A 15,707-nucleotide genomic window follows, 5' to 3' on the forward strand; every position below is an offset into this window, starting at 1 on the left:
AAACAATTTTCTTACCCAATCTTTAGTACCCCTCTACGGCTCTACCCCATATACTTCTCGGCTTGCATGAGATTTGTATGCTTCTTTTCTTTGAAACGCTAGACTCTAAAGTGTAATCTTTAATCTTAGAAGTTATGTATATATATTTTTAGCATTCAAATATCTTCTTCACCCTGTTTGTGTTTAGGGGGAAAAAAATTCTAGAATGTGGAGCGTAAAAAATTTATAATCTTGTATCTTAATAGTTTTGTCCTTGACTATATTTCTTTCTTAATTAGGGGGCTGCATTAGTGTTTTTCTACTCTTCTCATCTATTTATGCCATATATTCTGGTTCTTTGATATGGTTTTTTTCTTGCTGTGTTGTTTTATTCCTTTTTGATTTTACATTTTATTTGCAGAGTGTCTTCTTGGGTTACCAAGATCGAGCAGTGCGTTTCATGGAACTTCCAGGTGAAAATCTCAGTAGGTAAGCTCTATTTTTAAAAAATAATAACCTACTGAAATTTGTTCACTATGGTACTTCACACTTCAATGTCTTACATATTCCTGCTTAGTGTTTGTAATTGAAGGCCAAGGCGCTTAAATGGCCTAGGCAAGGTATTTTAGAAGAGGTGGATTGATGTGTGTAGTAAAGGGCACTAAGACGCAATGGGCTTGGGGCTACATTATTTTGCTAGAATCCTACTACCTACTGTTTTTACACAGATTTTTATTATGTATCTCACACATGTGCGTTCATGGGTTATAAGATAATGTGCTTCTGGACTCATTGCCTTTGTTCTGTCTTGTGCTTCTCGTGCTGATTTGTTTTTTTGGTCGTCGACTATCTTCTGTTTATTTTTGGTAATATTTTTAATTTTTGTATGTTTATTGGCAGTGCTGAAAATGATTCCCTCGCGATATATGTAAAATATAATTTTTATTAGAATTTGTGCAGGCATGTTTTGATTAATCAATCCTGCTCTTAATGATATGCATCTTTGATCTAATTGATTGTGACTGTGGTTTATTTTGCAGTGAGCTGCATTTTTTTATAAAGCAGAAAAGAGCAATTCATTTTGCTTGGCTCTCGGGAGCAGGAATCTACCATGGTGACCTGAACTTTGGAGCAAGCCATAGGTAACTCTCATACATATAATTTATTTATGTCCGACTCATATTCTGTCTAGTATATAATTCTCCAAAAGTTTGCATATTTTGTCTCTGCCTGAGAGCTGAGACAATTCTTGTTTGGTCCTATGTATTTCATTGCCAGACATAAGTTGTGGTGATATAGCTCATAAAGTTAAAATTTCCAGATAGACATTAGTTGTTGTGATATGGATTGTAAAAACTAATATATGAACATTGTGGTTAGTTCACAGGATGGAGATGAAAATTTTGTGGAGAATAAGGCACTGCTGGATTGTTCTAAGTTATTTGATGGTGCTGAAGCAATTAAACCTAGTTCTTTGGCAATCTCAGAATACCATTTCTTGCTTCTTGTTGGTAATAAAGTTAAGGTAATGCCTATTGGTGACGATTTACAGTCTAGATATATTTGTGCTTTCATGCAAGAGTCACTTTTTATATTTCTTCAGCTTTGTGTTAGAGTGGACTGCACAAACAATCTCTCGAACTTTTGTCTTTATTACTGTTAATTTAATATAATATTTAATTATATGAAAAAATATTAATATGAATGATTCGAATTTTCCCAGCTTCATGTATTACGGCCACCTTGGAGGTTTATAAATAAATTAGAATAAACCCAACTATGGCGATTGCTGTAGCTTGGATCTCGTAATAATTCCAAGTTCTAAGACTTACATTCTTTAGCTCTTTTAAAATTATGAGATGTAAAACATCTTTAGGATGTTATGAGATTACTATACCATAAGATGGAGTTATTTAGATTTTGATGAAGGGTTGTATTATCTTAGAGGATGACAAACTAAATCGATAAATGATAATTTGTATTTTCTTGTTGCAAAATACTTGCAACATAGTCTTCTACACGCATTTTAAGAAGCCATTGCCATCACTTGACACATTCTTGAAATCGTCAACTCAACCAATTTGTTCCTATTCAGGTCTAGAGAGAGAGAGAGAGAGAGAGAGAGAGAGAGAGAGAGAGAATAAGCGAAAGATTAGTAGTTTAGATGTGAAGATAATAAAGAAAGAGGAGTTCAAGGTGTGATTTTGAGTCCTGTTGGCGACGTTAGTGGTGGCCGTGAGGTCGTGGGGGTGGGATTGTTGTTGAGTTATGGGTCTAATGGTTAGGGGGAGTGTGATAGGAATGAGGGTGAAGGTATGGGTGGTTTCCACTTTTCAGTGGGGTGTGGTTTAAGTGGGTAAAGTCTATGTTACTTGGACTTATGTACCCATGCTTAACATTTGTGTCCGACCTGACTTTTTTAATTTTTAATTTTTATTTATGATTTTAGTCAGAAACGAAGGGTTAGAGTGTCCTATGTATGTATTGTGGACCTACCACCGGTATTTGGAGTGAAATGAAGACTTCGAATAGCATAGGATTAAGTGCTGGTTTACAGTGGTTAGGGTGGTAGTTGGAAAGAAAGGGTGGCGTTTCAGTGAGTTTGGTGGTAATTGGGTAGGGTGACTGGTTTCAATGTGGAGGGGAGTGATGGGTAATGGTCATGGTGACCTGATTTTTAGGTAAGGGATGATTTGAGAGAGACGTATAATTAATACTCAATTTGTTTCGAGAGAGAGGGTTTTTAAGGATATTAAAGAAAAGGGATTTGATTAACTTTAGAAGTGGATAAACGGGTAATTATACTTAATTCGTTTCTTTTTGATATTGTTGTTTGAAATCTTGCAACAATTGGAATCTTGTAAAAATTTTCTTACATGCAAGAAAAAAAATCGTCTTGTGGGACCTCTTGTTTGATTCATATCAATGAGTGCTTTAGGAATCTCAATTATTGAAATTTTTGCTCATATGAAATCAAAGATATTAGTAGTTAATGATGTGCATTGGCACATATGAGTAGTGAAAATAGGACACATAAAAAGTAATAAAGGGGATAATATGTATCGTAGTTATGACTTATGACTTCTTATTTGTAGTTCGTTGTGACTTGCATGTTTTAAAATTTCCAAAAGGAAAGAAATGTAGGCTATTTGAAACAAAGGTCATATTACCTTTATTTTATTAAAATTTATTTTTTCTTTTTTAATACGAATAAAACTCATTTGCAATGATATGAGGTAATGAATTTTTTCTTTTTAAGTAAATAAAACTCATTTGCAATAATATGAGGTAATGAATTGTTTAATTCCTTCTAATTAAGTTTGTAGGTAATAATGTGGACATTTACTCTAACCTCCCACCTTAGCCTGAAGGCAGGAGCTTTATAGAGGCCCAGGGCCTATGGTTTACTATGTTGTGGTGTTTCATTGCATCCAGAAGAGTCATAATATTGTTGATTTTCTTTTTTCAATGTCCCTTTTACTGTATCAGACGGTTCCTTATGACGATTTATGTTAGCTGACCCCAAATCTTTTTGGGACTAAGACTTTGTTGTTGATGCTGTTGTTGTAATGTTGAGGACCATAGGATAACTTGGAAAAGTTATAAATCTCGAGTTTTCATGGTTACTAGAGTGTACCCTTGCTCATGCACGGGATACATGTAGTATGTATGTTTAAGAAAAAAAAAGTAGAAGTGAAAGTTATTAAAGGGTGGTTATTTTTTATTTTTTAATTAAAAAGTTGGTTGTTGAGTTTTTTTTTTTAAAAAAAAAAAAAAATCGAAGGGCTAAATTTTAATTGAGTAATATGAGTAAAAAGGGTGGTTATTGATTATTTAAAAAAAAAATATAAAAATAAAAATAGACGGGCTAGAATTGCAAGGATGGGAATTTGGAGTGCTGTGAATGAAAGTTGGAAAAACAACTCTTAAATTATATATTAGATTCATTGTATTAATGAATTTTTTTTTTCCTCTCTTTTTTCCTTGCAGGTTGTGAACCGAATTAGTGAACAGATCATTGAGGAACTTCACTTTCATCTAACATCCGAGTCATCATCAAAGGGCATTCTAGGTCTTTGTAGTGATGCTTCTGCTGGTCTGTTTTATGCATATGACCAGAACTCTATCTTTCAGGTATCTTCAATGGAACCATTCATCTACACTTGACCATTGATTTTCGTTCTCTGTTCATATATACTCTAAATCTTGATCAATTAAACAAGTATATGTTTCTTAGGTTTCTGTTAATGATGAAGGCCGAGATATGTGGAAAGTTTATTTGGACATGAAGGAATATGCAGCAGCTTTGGCAAATTGTCGTGATGCATTGCAGAGAGATCAAGTGTATCTAGCACAGGTGACACGGTTAGCTCTCATTGGGATATACTAGTCAATGTCTTGCATGTGTGCATGGATTGATGACTCAGTGTGGATAATAGTTGTAGTCATCACTATTTAATACATTTTGTTTTCCAAGCATCTTAGTCAAGTCTATTTTATTCTGCAGGCTGAAGCTGCTTTCTCCACCAAGGACTTTCTGAGAGCTGCATCTTTCTTTGCAAAGGTTTTTCGTAATTTCATTTCTGATATTTCAGTGAACTTCAGAAAAGTCATATTGTTTTCAACTTTGATTAGGCAGAACAAGACTAACCATTTAGCAGAAAATGAATATAGCTGGGGTGAGATTGCATCAATTTTACATTGAAAGAAAAAAATGACCAGCTCCAAGTGATCCTTCCATTGGCAGTGTAGGGTGTGGATTGCTTAATGTATTTACTGTAATATTTTTTTGCCATGTTCTCATCAAGGATTTTTTAGGCATGTGAATTACTTGGTGATCAAGTTTAGTTTTTACATGTACCTCAGGTTATGAGGTTAGTTGGATTCCTATGTTATTTGGCCTATAATTAATGTCTAATATGCCAACTGGTATGCTTAGAAGTCTATGATTTAAATCTAAGAAGTAATTTTTTAGATTTGTTTGCAGTTAAACCTTAAAAAGAGAGTTCTTGATAAGATTCAATTTGGTGTTGATTTTAGGATTTTAAGGGGATTGTTCATAAGATGGCCACTTTTGGCCTGTTCATCCTTTATGCTCTCTTAAAAACTGTTAAACACAATAAATCTTTAGATATGATTTTGTAGCTTTTTTTGGAGCATCTTTATCTCATCCATTTTTTTTGGGGTGGGGGGAGGTGGAGTGAGTTGTTAAGGTGTGACCATTAAGGTCTTTCATCGTTGCGTTTTTTCTGTAAGTTTGTTGCTTTTGCACGTAAGATTGAGATGTCAATGAGGAGGCACATAAGTTTGTTGCGAAAATCTAGTTAGTTGGGATGTATTATGTTATTTGAGGTACAACCTCATTTAAATGTAATTTGTATTAATCTGATATGGTCTTGTTTGGTCTGAGCGAATACAATAAGAAATAAGTTTTTGAAATAAGGTGAACTAAATAGGGCCTGAGTTTAACCGATCACACTGCTTAAGTGATGATGGCTTAAATTGACAAAAAGGCCCATATTAAGATATTTTTATTTGTAGATTATGGATCATTAGTAATTTTCCGTCAAGCTTCTTTATTGCCATGCATATTGGAGTGTATGCTACTTATTCCTTTATATAATATATGTTTTTCATCTATTCCATAATCTATCCACAAATCATCTAAGACGGATAATCAGTTTCGCTATCAGTCTAGCTGTCCTTAAATATTTTACAGTAGTAATACTGTTGGTTGTGTATCTACTCTTGTCAGGGTTTTGATTATAATTTACCTAATTATTGGTATAACAAAGCTTTTACTAGCAGTCTCACCTACATTTTAGGCGTCTATTATGTGTAAACAAACGAAGTTTATTACAGTAGATTTTGGAATCATGCATAGTTGGTCAGTTGATGTTAGTGACAACATCTTGATAAAAACCAATTTAGAGTTGGTGGTGGTTGGGTGGGTTGGGGTGGGGGAGTGGGGTAGGGTGAGGTGCAGGGGTGTTGATATTATCTCGTTGCAATTTAAAGCTAGTTGAAATGAACGTATTCAATTATCTATTATCTATCATCAGTGATGAGCTCAAAATCTTTGGGGTAAGACGGTTTGTGGGCTTCATTACATTTATAATTAGCTATTTAAATTGTTTCTTCAATTAGTATGGTGCTTTTAACAGGATATTTTTTTTGCAGATCAATTATATACTCTCGTTTGAAGAAATCACTTTGAAGTTCATTAGTGCAAATGAACAGGTGAATTTTGCCTTCTCACAGTTACAATTGCACCTACCAGCTGATATATAATAATTAAACACTTCATTTTAAGCTAAAATTTCATAAAATGGTCTCGTCTCCTTGACATGTATGTGTATGGGCCAATTCTGACATTTTTAGCAGGACCTGAGTAACATAGTTTACTTATGCCTTAAAAGCAATTGTGATGCCTTCCTTCATTTTGAGGTCGATGTGTAATCTTTAAAGCAGGGTTTTTACTGAGAGTGTGGAGTCTTGGGACTTATCGTGTACTGTGTTGGAGCTTCTGTGGGATCGTTTTGGTTGTATTGAGGGGGCCAAGGAGAAGAAGATGCTTACTGGTAGTTTCTGGTGTTTGAATGGAATGCAAATATTTTGTGGGAACTGTTCTATTTTGTGATTTACTGTGCAATAGAATTACTTATTCAACGTCTTTATTTTGAGGACAACTCATCCTCTTACATTGTATTTTGTTTTCTGTAATGTATGCATATTTGCTTTTAATCCAAAAAAAAAAAAACTGCATTGCCTTGTTATAGGCTTATAGCTGACGGTATAGTTTCCAATTTCCATGTTTGCAGTCCACATTAAAAACACGATGAAAGTATCTTATTATTGGTTTATATGAATGACGTTTTAAAATATGTGACATGGCCTGTGACATAACATTCTCAAAGTAAAGAAATGTCCTATTTGATATGGTATCGATGACTTTGGATTTAAGTGATATTTAAAAGTGACCGTCTTTTCATTATTTCGTAACTTACAATGTATCATCCTATGCATATGAAATTATGAATAATGAGTATTAATTTTCAAGATTTTCTGCATTGCAGGATGCTTTAAGGACCTTTTTGTTGTGGAAAGTTGACAGTCTTTCAAAAGATGATAAATGCCAAATAACGATGATTTCCACATGGGCCACTGAATTATACTTGGATAAGGTTTGTGTTGTCTTCCCTTGGCAGCCTTATTTATTATTTTTGTATAACCTTTCTAAACAAGTTTTGTTAAAATTTAAACATTCCACATAGTGCCAGGAATACTTCGAACTTTTCTACATGGTAACGTGTATTCTTTTATATCTGAATGGTGTTCAAGAAATCTTGAAAACTATTCGTGGAGTAACCTTCCTTTGGTACTCCTTTTGAAACTAGCTATATCTCGTTGACTAAATTCCTCAAAGACTATTAAAACTTTTCCGACTTCTGTATAGTGACCATCAGATAAATTTTGGTGCAAGATGTCTCTTTTCTATGTCTTGAATTTCACAACTGCCTTACATCGGATTTCAGTACTACTCGTAATCTTTTCTAATGGCATTGTTAAAGTTGTAATTGGCCCCAAAGTGTAGACAGGAGAGTAATTCAACTTTTCCAAGCAGCCATTTATGTTCAAGAATAAGACATGAAAGTAATCAATACTGAAAAGGCCCCATGTGAATTTAAAAATTTTTGTCCATCATTTCACCTTAAGTTGGCACCATATTGAAATTTTATATTGTTTTGTTCTTCAATGTCCTTGCTTGTGATGCCTTTTTGGTATATAATTTTGTATGCGTGCGTATATTCATCTATATTACATTATTAACAGAGATAAAATGTACTGTATGTTGCCTTTGATAACGCAGACAACATCATTGATCAGTGCCCTTGTTTTCTGTTTGTCATTCTTGCTGAACAGTGATTTGGAATAGCCCTCTGCCTATTAGAAAAATGTTTGAGCGAGCTTAATCTCTTTATTATCAATACAAAAAAAACTGTCATTTAGCATGACTTATTTTTATTGTAGCATGCTATACTGTAGATTTCATGGCAGGAGGTGGAATATTCCAGTGGAAGGAGCAAGTAAGATTTCGAAGGACTACTTGGGATTTGGCTTTTTTGGGAGATGGTTAGATAATGATGGGATTTCAATTGATGATGAAAGCCACCCACTTTTCAAAGATGGGTATTTGTGCATCCAATTCAGAAAACAATTGGGTGTTAAGTGTTGGAATTTAAATTTTCACTTTCTTTTAGCAAGCTTTTTTTCCTGAAAGGGAATTACCCCCACTGCCCTTTTTTTTGGGGAAATTTTCAATGGTTCCCTCTGGGTTTCGCTTCCTTGATTTGGTAAACTTTTTTATTTATTTATTTAAGGAAATTCGAAAATGCTCTTGTAAGGGCTGTAACGTAATTTGAATTTCATCCATGGCATTAATTATGCATAATTGAATTAGTTTCATCAAAGTGCTAACCATGGTTCTTAAATAAGTAAAGTACTTAGATTTCCCTAGTGTCATCAACTCTCTCCTGCTTCACAATCACTTTACAACCTCCATCACCAAAACAATAACCGCCCCTAACATAAACACAAGTATTGTACCTCAACACAATTTCCAAACTCATCACAACCCACTCTAAGAAAAACATAAAACGCAAAGCCCACCAATCAAATTCAATATAACTGCATCATCATCTTCTCTAGTCCTCTCACACTATTTCATAGCTTGTAAGAAATTCCTTGTTGTGAAGATCAACATCATGACCGAGCCTGAGCCCGGAAGATGGCCCGCTGGACACTTGCGGAAGGTGTACCATTTGTGGGAACCGGTTGATGAGGCAGCACGGCCTAAGATGACCATGTCAATTGTGAGGATGTGGAGGAGGATGAAGAGAGCCAACAATTGAAGGGAGGAGGTGTAGGGATAATTATCGCTTACATACTCTTGACTCATTATTTACATACCATTAAAGGAGCAATAACTGCAAAATCTGATAAGATATACATAGTATAAAACTATAAATTCCAATGATTGCTTGAATTTCTTGAACCAAACGAAGTTTTCTTCTCTTCTTTGAGGTTCACCGGTGGTCTAGCACTTTTTCGTTTGGAAATCTCAATATTCTCAGGTTGATTAATCTTATGTTAGCTTTGATGAAAGTTTTCATTCCATTTCATTTTCTTCTCAATGCCTTTTTTTTTCTATAATTTCGTTGGTAGGCAAGACCCCAAGTTTAGACATTCACAGTGACAGTTAGAGGGATCAAATTTAGGTGCCTGCTTGTCGGTTGCTATGTTTATATATTAGGAAAGTAGGAACCAAAGATGGAGTTTTTACAAATTGGGATGGTTTTCTAATGAACCACAACTTCCTATATGAAAAAGGGAAGAGAATATGGGTGAATTTCTTTCATACCCACTTGATTTATTCCACCGATCCCTCTAAATCATATACAGATGTACTGCCTTCGTTCATAATGTTTTAACATATTTCATTTTAGTCTGTCTCATAAAGTTCTTAACATATCTACTTCATTCCGTTTTTTGCAAATTTCTTTTACTACTTGACCCCCCTTACCCCGCAATATCTACACAATTCAACTCATTCACTCTCCTTTGCTTTAATTCTTGTGCAAAACGTTAATGTGAAAAACATTATGAAATAGCGGTAGTAGTGAAAAGTGAAAACTGATCCAATCTTGTAAAATTTGAACTCCCAACATTTTCGTTATCTCTGTAAATCACAAAATCAAATAACCATAAAGTTAACCACAATGCAATACATATCGATCAAATTTGTTAGGTATCAGGGTGAAATAGAAAATTTGTATGCCTTTTTAATTAATAATAAATGGAGAACCTTATGCCTCTGTAGTGTTTTTATTTTTCTGGACAAACTTTGAAGCAACATATATCCATAACATTAGAAGGTTTGAATTTTGACATATTATATCAAGGACTCCTTATTTGTTTCCTATGATGTGTAGAAAAGCTTTTTATTTTGGGTACTTTGTAATTATCATCCCATGGTTAGAAGTAGTGAGTGCTGAGTGGCCTGAATAATTCCTATAAATTTGTTTTATATACTTGAGGTGATCATAATTCAGGACATCTTATGCAATTTGTTGTTCTATAGATCAATCGACTTTTATTGGAAGATGATACTTCAGGTGATCATAATTCCGAGTATCGGTCACTTATCAAAGAATTCCGTGCTTTTCTAAGTGATTCTAAGGATGTGTTGGATGAAGCAACCACATTGAAGTTATTGGAGAGGTAAAGTTTTTTTAACTTGTATATAAAGTTGAGGAATTTACTGTGTAATCTTATTCTTTATATGTGAAGTTCGGATATTTTTGTTTTCTTTATGCAGTTGTCTTGCTCATTTTTATTGTTTTGATGTGTAGCAATATGATGTGAACTAGAATAGACTTACTTTTATTTGCTCATGTGTGAAGTACACACTCTCTAAGTATCTATAGTATAAATTAATTAGAAGACCAAAATGGAACTTAGGCCCCGTTCTTTAGAGCTGCTCTACTCTGCTCTGCTCAGTCGTGCTGTGCCTGCTCTGCCTGATCAAATCTGCTCTGCTGTGCTCAAAAGAGATCTGATCTGCTCTGCTGTGCCCTACTTTGTTCTGCTCTATTTTCAAATAATAATTAATAATAACAATAATAATTAATATTTAATAATAATAATTAATATTGTATTGTTGATAATAATTAATTATTTTTAAATAATTATAATAATTATTAATATTAAAAATAATTATAATAATTATTAATATTAATAATAATTAATATTTATTAATCATAATAATAATTATCAATAATAATATTTAATAATTTAAACTTTTAAGAATTAATATTTAATAATATTATTAATTAATAATTTCTAATAATTATAACAATTCTTTCAAAAAAATAAATAATAATAATAACAATTAATAACAATTTCTTTTTATAAACATTTGATATTAGAATCACAATGTATAGAAATATTTTATGTGGATATTGATTGTTAGTTTATTGAGTTGAATTATTTTTCAAATCTTTCCATACAATTTAAGAATTAAAAAAAAGAGGTTGTTTTCAAGTAGTAATTTGTATATCATTATTATTTTGAGGGTTAAAAATATATGATTAAGACATATTTATAAGTAAAATCATTATTACTCATTAAATCATTTTATTTTAAAATTTTTGTGAAATGAATATAAGTAAGGTGTTGTCTTTTATCTTTATACTATTAACATATGTTAAATACGGTACACATTTATTTATGTTTTCACTCACCTAAATCAATGGTATATGCACAATAATAATAATAATAATAATAATAATAATAATAATAATAATAATAATAATAATAATAATAATAATAATAATAATAATAATGATAACATTAATAATAGTATTAATAATAATGTTGAAATCTCCTGTGCTCGGCTGTGCTCTGCTCTGCTATCCTGAAATCTGCTCTGCTGTGCTGAAATTTAATCTGTTCTGCTCTGCTGACTCCTGCTCCGCTCTGTCCTGCCCTGCCTGCCCAGAAGCTCAAAAGAAGAACAGAGCCTTACTTCTTTCAACAACAAATGAAATGTTACAAAGAAGGGGAACCCGTAAAAATGGAAAGCAACATACAACATTGCTCCCATAAAGTAACCAAAGAAGATTATTGACCACTGATCCTATCATTCCTTTCGAATAATATCACCCACAATTTGGTGCAAAATAAAAAATAAAAAAATAAAGTAAAAAATATAGAGGGTGCATAGGTAAGTAGGTTTGTCGGAGAATTAAATATTAGGATGTGCGATGAGAGAAGAAATAATGAATGTAGAAGTTGGAGAAATATTTTAGAATGTTATAGTGGGGACCAAAGGAGAGAGAAATATGATTTAAAATGGTAGAGTTTCCAAAAAGGTAATATGCACCACTAAAAAAAAATAGAGGTTTAAGGAAAGTCGCTTGAAAATGCAAATGGAGTAAAATGTAATTCTGTCACATAGTCTTATGCTCTTTCTACCTACAGAATTTTGCATATTGTATTAGTAAATGAGCTTAGGAGAGGGAACAATCAAATTAACTTCAACAATATGTAATTTTTTTGGGAAAAAAATTGGCCCTTGAACAATGTAAAAATTGATGATTCCTTGCCTCCTTACCGTAGAAAAAAAAAAAAAAAAAAAGAAAAATCATGAATTCGTCATGATTGCGGCTACAGTTGTGCTGTAGCAGAAAGGCTTGTGACAAGTGAATAGAAAGGCTTGTGGCTCACGGTGTGAAATTGTGAATAGTATTGAAAAATTCATGTTAATGAGTTTAAGACTTTTTAATTTAATACTTTAATAAGTATACTTTTAACATGATATAACCAATATATCATAGTATGAGTGGATAATATACTTGGTAAACAAATTTTACTTAAAATGTCGTGTCTTTTTTAATACATAATTAAGTATTAAAATATTTTTGGTCAATTTAAGTACAAGAACGGATGTAATGGATAAATACACATTCTAAAGTGTCGATTCAAAATTATGTGACGGGTGACCAAGTAATGGACAAAGTGCAGAGAAAGGCGTGGTTTCAGTTGTGGCTCTATGTAATGGGGTTTCGCGGAGTGGCCAGTTCGTTATGTGACTGCTGAATTTATAGAGTTTACGGAGTAGCAAGATATGCAGTATAAAATACACAACTGACACATGTATTGATAATGTTTAAGGAGACTATAAACTGACAAGCAATGACTAATTTTAAGAAACCTACATTGTGCTTAACATATAATTAATGTGTGGTAATCTTAACTGCCAAGGTTTATAAATAAGCAAAAATTCAACGATGCAAAGCAACCCATTATAACATTTAACCACCCACAAACTAATTGATCCAATAATTACTGAATAAAACAAAAAACCTATTAATTTAGCGATAAAAACAAGCAGTTGCTAGGAGATGTTTTTTTTTTTTTTTTAATTATTATTATTATTATTATTATTATTATTATTTATAAACAAGAAATAAAGCTCTAATTTTTACTAAATCCATACAAAGCCCAATAAAATTAGCAAATGGGAATGCCAAGATTTTGTAACTGCCCTGATTATGTATCATTAAGTACTACTAGGCTGTACTAGGTTGGCCTATTGGGGAGGTTATCGTAGAAATGCATAGTTATTTTTTAGAATTAACTTGAAGGGAAAGGAATGTTATGTAAAGTGGTCGGTAAGATCAGGAAAAGATTATTTAGTTTCTTTTGTACTTGTAAGAGTATCAAGCCTCTTGAAAGCTTGAATATCCTAAAATTCTATTATATCTACTTTTAATGCAAATGTTGAACATCTTCATCCATTAATATTCTGCCCAAAATCCAGTTTCTAGCCCAATGTGGCCACTTTGTCGGATATCTAATATCTTACAATGATCTAGTATGCGGAAAGTGGATTAAAAATATGGGGACTTGTGGGATTCGATCAATCACTTCTTACAATGTGTGGGGTAGGGTCAATTGGCAAGATGTCAATATGCCAACTTTCTATAAGCAGAAGGCCTTATCAGGTGATTATGTCACTTTTATTAGAGATTGTTTGTCTTGAACTCTTTGCGACCTTGATTTTTTGTTTGATGTACCTATATTAGATTATCAGCAACTCAAAGGGATGAGGTAATTTTGGGACTATCTCTAGAATGTAGTTGGTAACTTCGAGGTAAATTTAATGCTTTTATGTACAAAAAATGAAAGCTCTCTTCTAGATGGCTTAGATAGTTGCTAGCTTGTTGGCATATTATTTTGGAAAAAAAATTCCCTGTTTGGAATGTTTATTTGATCTCTGTTGTTTTATTTCTATATTACACAAGGTGTCAAAATTTTATTTTCAATACTTGTGTTTACTGTTTTATTTGTTACCTAATTGACCACCATTTGCTAGAAGAGGTGATTCTTTTTAATCTGTTTGGTTATCGATTCATAGATGCACTGAATTGTTTACCTCCATTTGCTAGAGAGGTGATTCTTTTTAATCTTATTGGTTATCGATTCATAGATGCACTTAATTGTTTATTTTGCATTACCGCATTTTGCTTATATTATTAACTATAAACTTCTCGCTCAGCTATGGTAGGGTTGATGAATTGGTGTACTTCGCTAGTTTGAAGGGGCAGTATGAGATTGTTATTCACCATTATATTCAGGTTGTTTTCTTTCAACTACTTAATGTCTGTTTTAGTGTACATAATATTATTATTTCTGCCTGGCTCTCATTTGAAGTAGAATATTTCATTGTAGATGAGTTCTTTTGCTTGGATTTGGGACAGATTGGTGGCTATTTCTTTCATCTTCATGTATTTTTAATTATGTAGTTGCACCTGCAAGCAATTATTAGCTTATGGTTCTAATCTTGTAAAAGTTTGATTCTCAAAAGTACATCAAATCTGATCTGATGTTCAATGCCAAAAAAAGGATTGCAAAAGTCAAATAGCTTACTCAGCTTCCAATTATATCATCACAAGCACTATTTGCATCATCACTAAAACTAGGGGAAATCAATTGTCAAATTTCAAAGGCATACTAATAACATGAGATATTTCTCGTACTTTCTTCTGTATGTTTGGCGGATATAATCAATTGTCAGCCTTGGATTGCAAATTTGCAAGAGTGAAGTTTGATTACACTGTAGTATTGATACAATCTCATTCAATGCTATCAGTTAATGAACAATTATTATTAGTCTTGTTATGCAGCTCTTTTGAAGACATGGTAAGGGCTTAGGCATATAAAAGCCTCTATCTGGATGAACTATTTTGACACACTGACACTGCATTTCTATTATTTTTCAAAGCAGAAATGCTGATTACGTTTGTCGCAGTATGTCTTATCTTCAAGATATATTATGTGAAACAAGTTACTTTTTCTTTCTAAAAACTGTGGATAAGCCCCTTCCTTGTCATAATTCTTGAAACTTTTTAAGCTGTGGACTAGTATTGATGGGATCCCTCATGTTTACCCAACTTTTTTAGTAGCTGGGAGCTGGGGAAAAGATCCCTTGGAAGTTAAAGTTATGGGTCTTGGTGTTTGACCTCTAATTTTTATTATTAATCATAAGGTGTTTGACTTGCAAATTGTATTATTCATCATAAGTGGACCTACTTGATGTGTTTTGGCTTTTGATAAAACTTATGGTGCTATTCCCAAAAATGTAGTTAGTAGTCCGAGTTGGCCATCATTATATATTGGCTCATTAGCTTTGTTTGCACGTGCATCACATATTTCTTGTCAGAAAAGGTCTTTGGTTTCCTGGCTGATAATGATAAGTCATCAATTTTGGATGAATCAAACATCAATTTTGTACACCCATTAATATCATATCACATTGGTTTGGCATTTCTAGAGTTCAAGTAGGGTCTCACAACAAGAGGTAGTGCCTAAAAGTTTCTCTTTATTGGCTAAACACTCAGGTTGTGTCTGCCTATTAACTGGCTTCAAAAAGACTCAAACTGTAATGATCTTGATTTAGTTTTCTTGCAAATTCTGGGGTGCTAAGGTCCCCCATCTGTGTTTGATCTGTAAAGCTTTTTATTATTTTAGTAATAGCACCATTTCCCTGAGGTTTGTATAATTTCATCACATAACCCCAAACCTTATAGAACTCTGTTAAACATATCCCCAGTATTTGTTACACCCACAAACTGTCTCCCTCTGTTCTTATCACCCTGCTTCCC

General features: G+C 32.9%; 1 protein-coding gene across 3 annotated transcripts in view; it reads left to right on the forward strand.

The window, feature by feature from the left end:
• Positions 1 to 15,707, forward strand: part of LOC145567528 (vacuolar sorting protein 18-like) — a 36,773-nt gene that overhangs the window by 6,408 nt on the left and 14,658 nt on the right. For all 3 annotated transcript variants that reach the window (XM_081626825.1, XM_081626827.1, XM_081626828.1), the window contains exons 6-15: positions 401 to 468; positions 1,020 to 1,121; positions 1,360 to 1,504; positions 3,970 to 4,113; positions 4,217 to 4,336; positions 4,487 to 4,543; positions 6,160 to 6,219; positions 7,056 to 7,163; positions 10,121 to 10,260; positions 14,102 to 14,180. In XM_081626825.1, coding sequence (XP_081482951.1) covers positions 401 to 468; positions 1,020 to 1,121; positions 1,360 to 1,504; positions 3,970 to 4,113; positions 4,217 to 4,336; positions 4,487 to 4,543; positions 6,160 to 6,219; positions 7,056 to 7,163; positions 10,121 to 10,260; positions 14,102 to 14,180 — 1,023 coding nt within the window. The remainder of the gene's footprint in view (positions 1 to 400; positions 469 to 1,019; positions 1,122 to 1,359; positions 1,505 to 3,969; positions 4,114 to 4,216; positions 4,337 to 4,486; positions 4,544 to 6,159; positions 6,220 to 7,055; positions 7,164 to 10,120; positions 10,261 to 14,101; positions 14,181 to 15,707) is intronic.

The sequence above is a fragment of the Chenopodium album genome, chromosome 11, assembly GCF_948465745.1.
Source record: "Chenopodium album chromosome 11, dcCheAlbu1.1, whole genome shotgun sequence".
NCBI lineage: Eukaryota > Viridiplantae > Streptophyta > Magnoliopsida > Caryophyllales > Amaranthaceae > Chenopodium > Chenopodium album.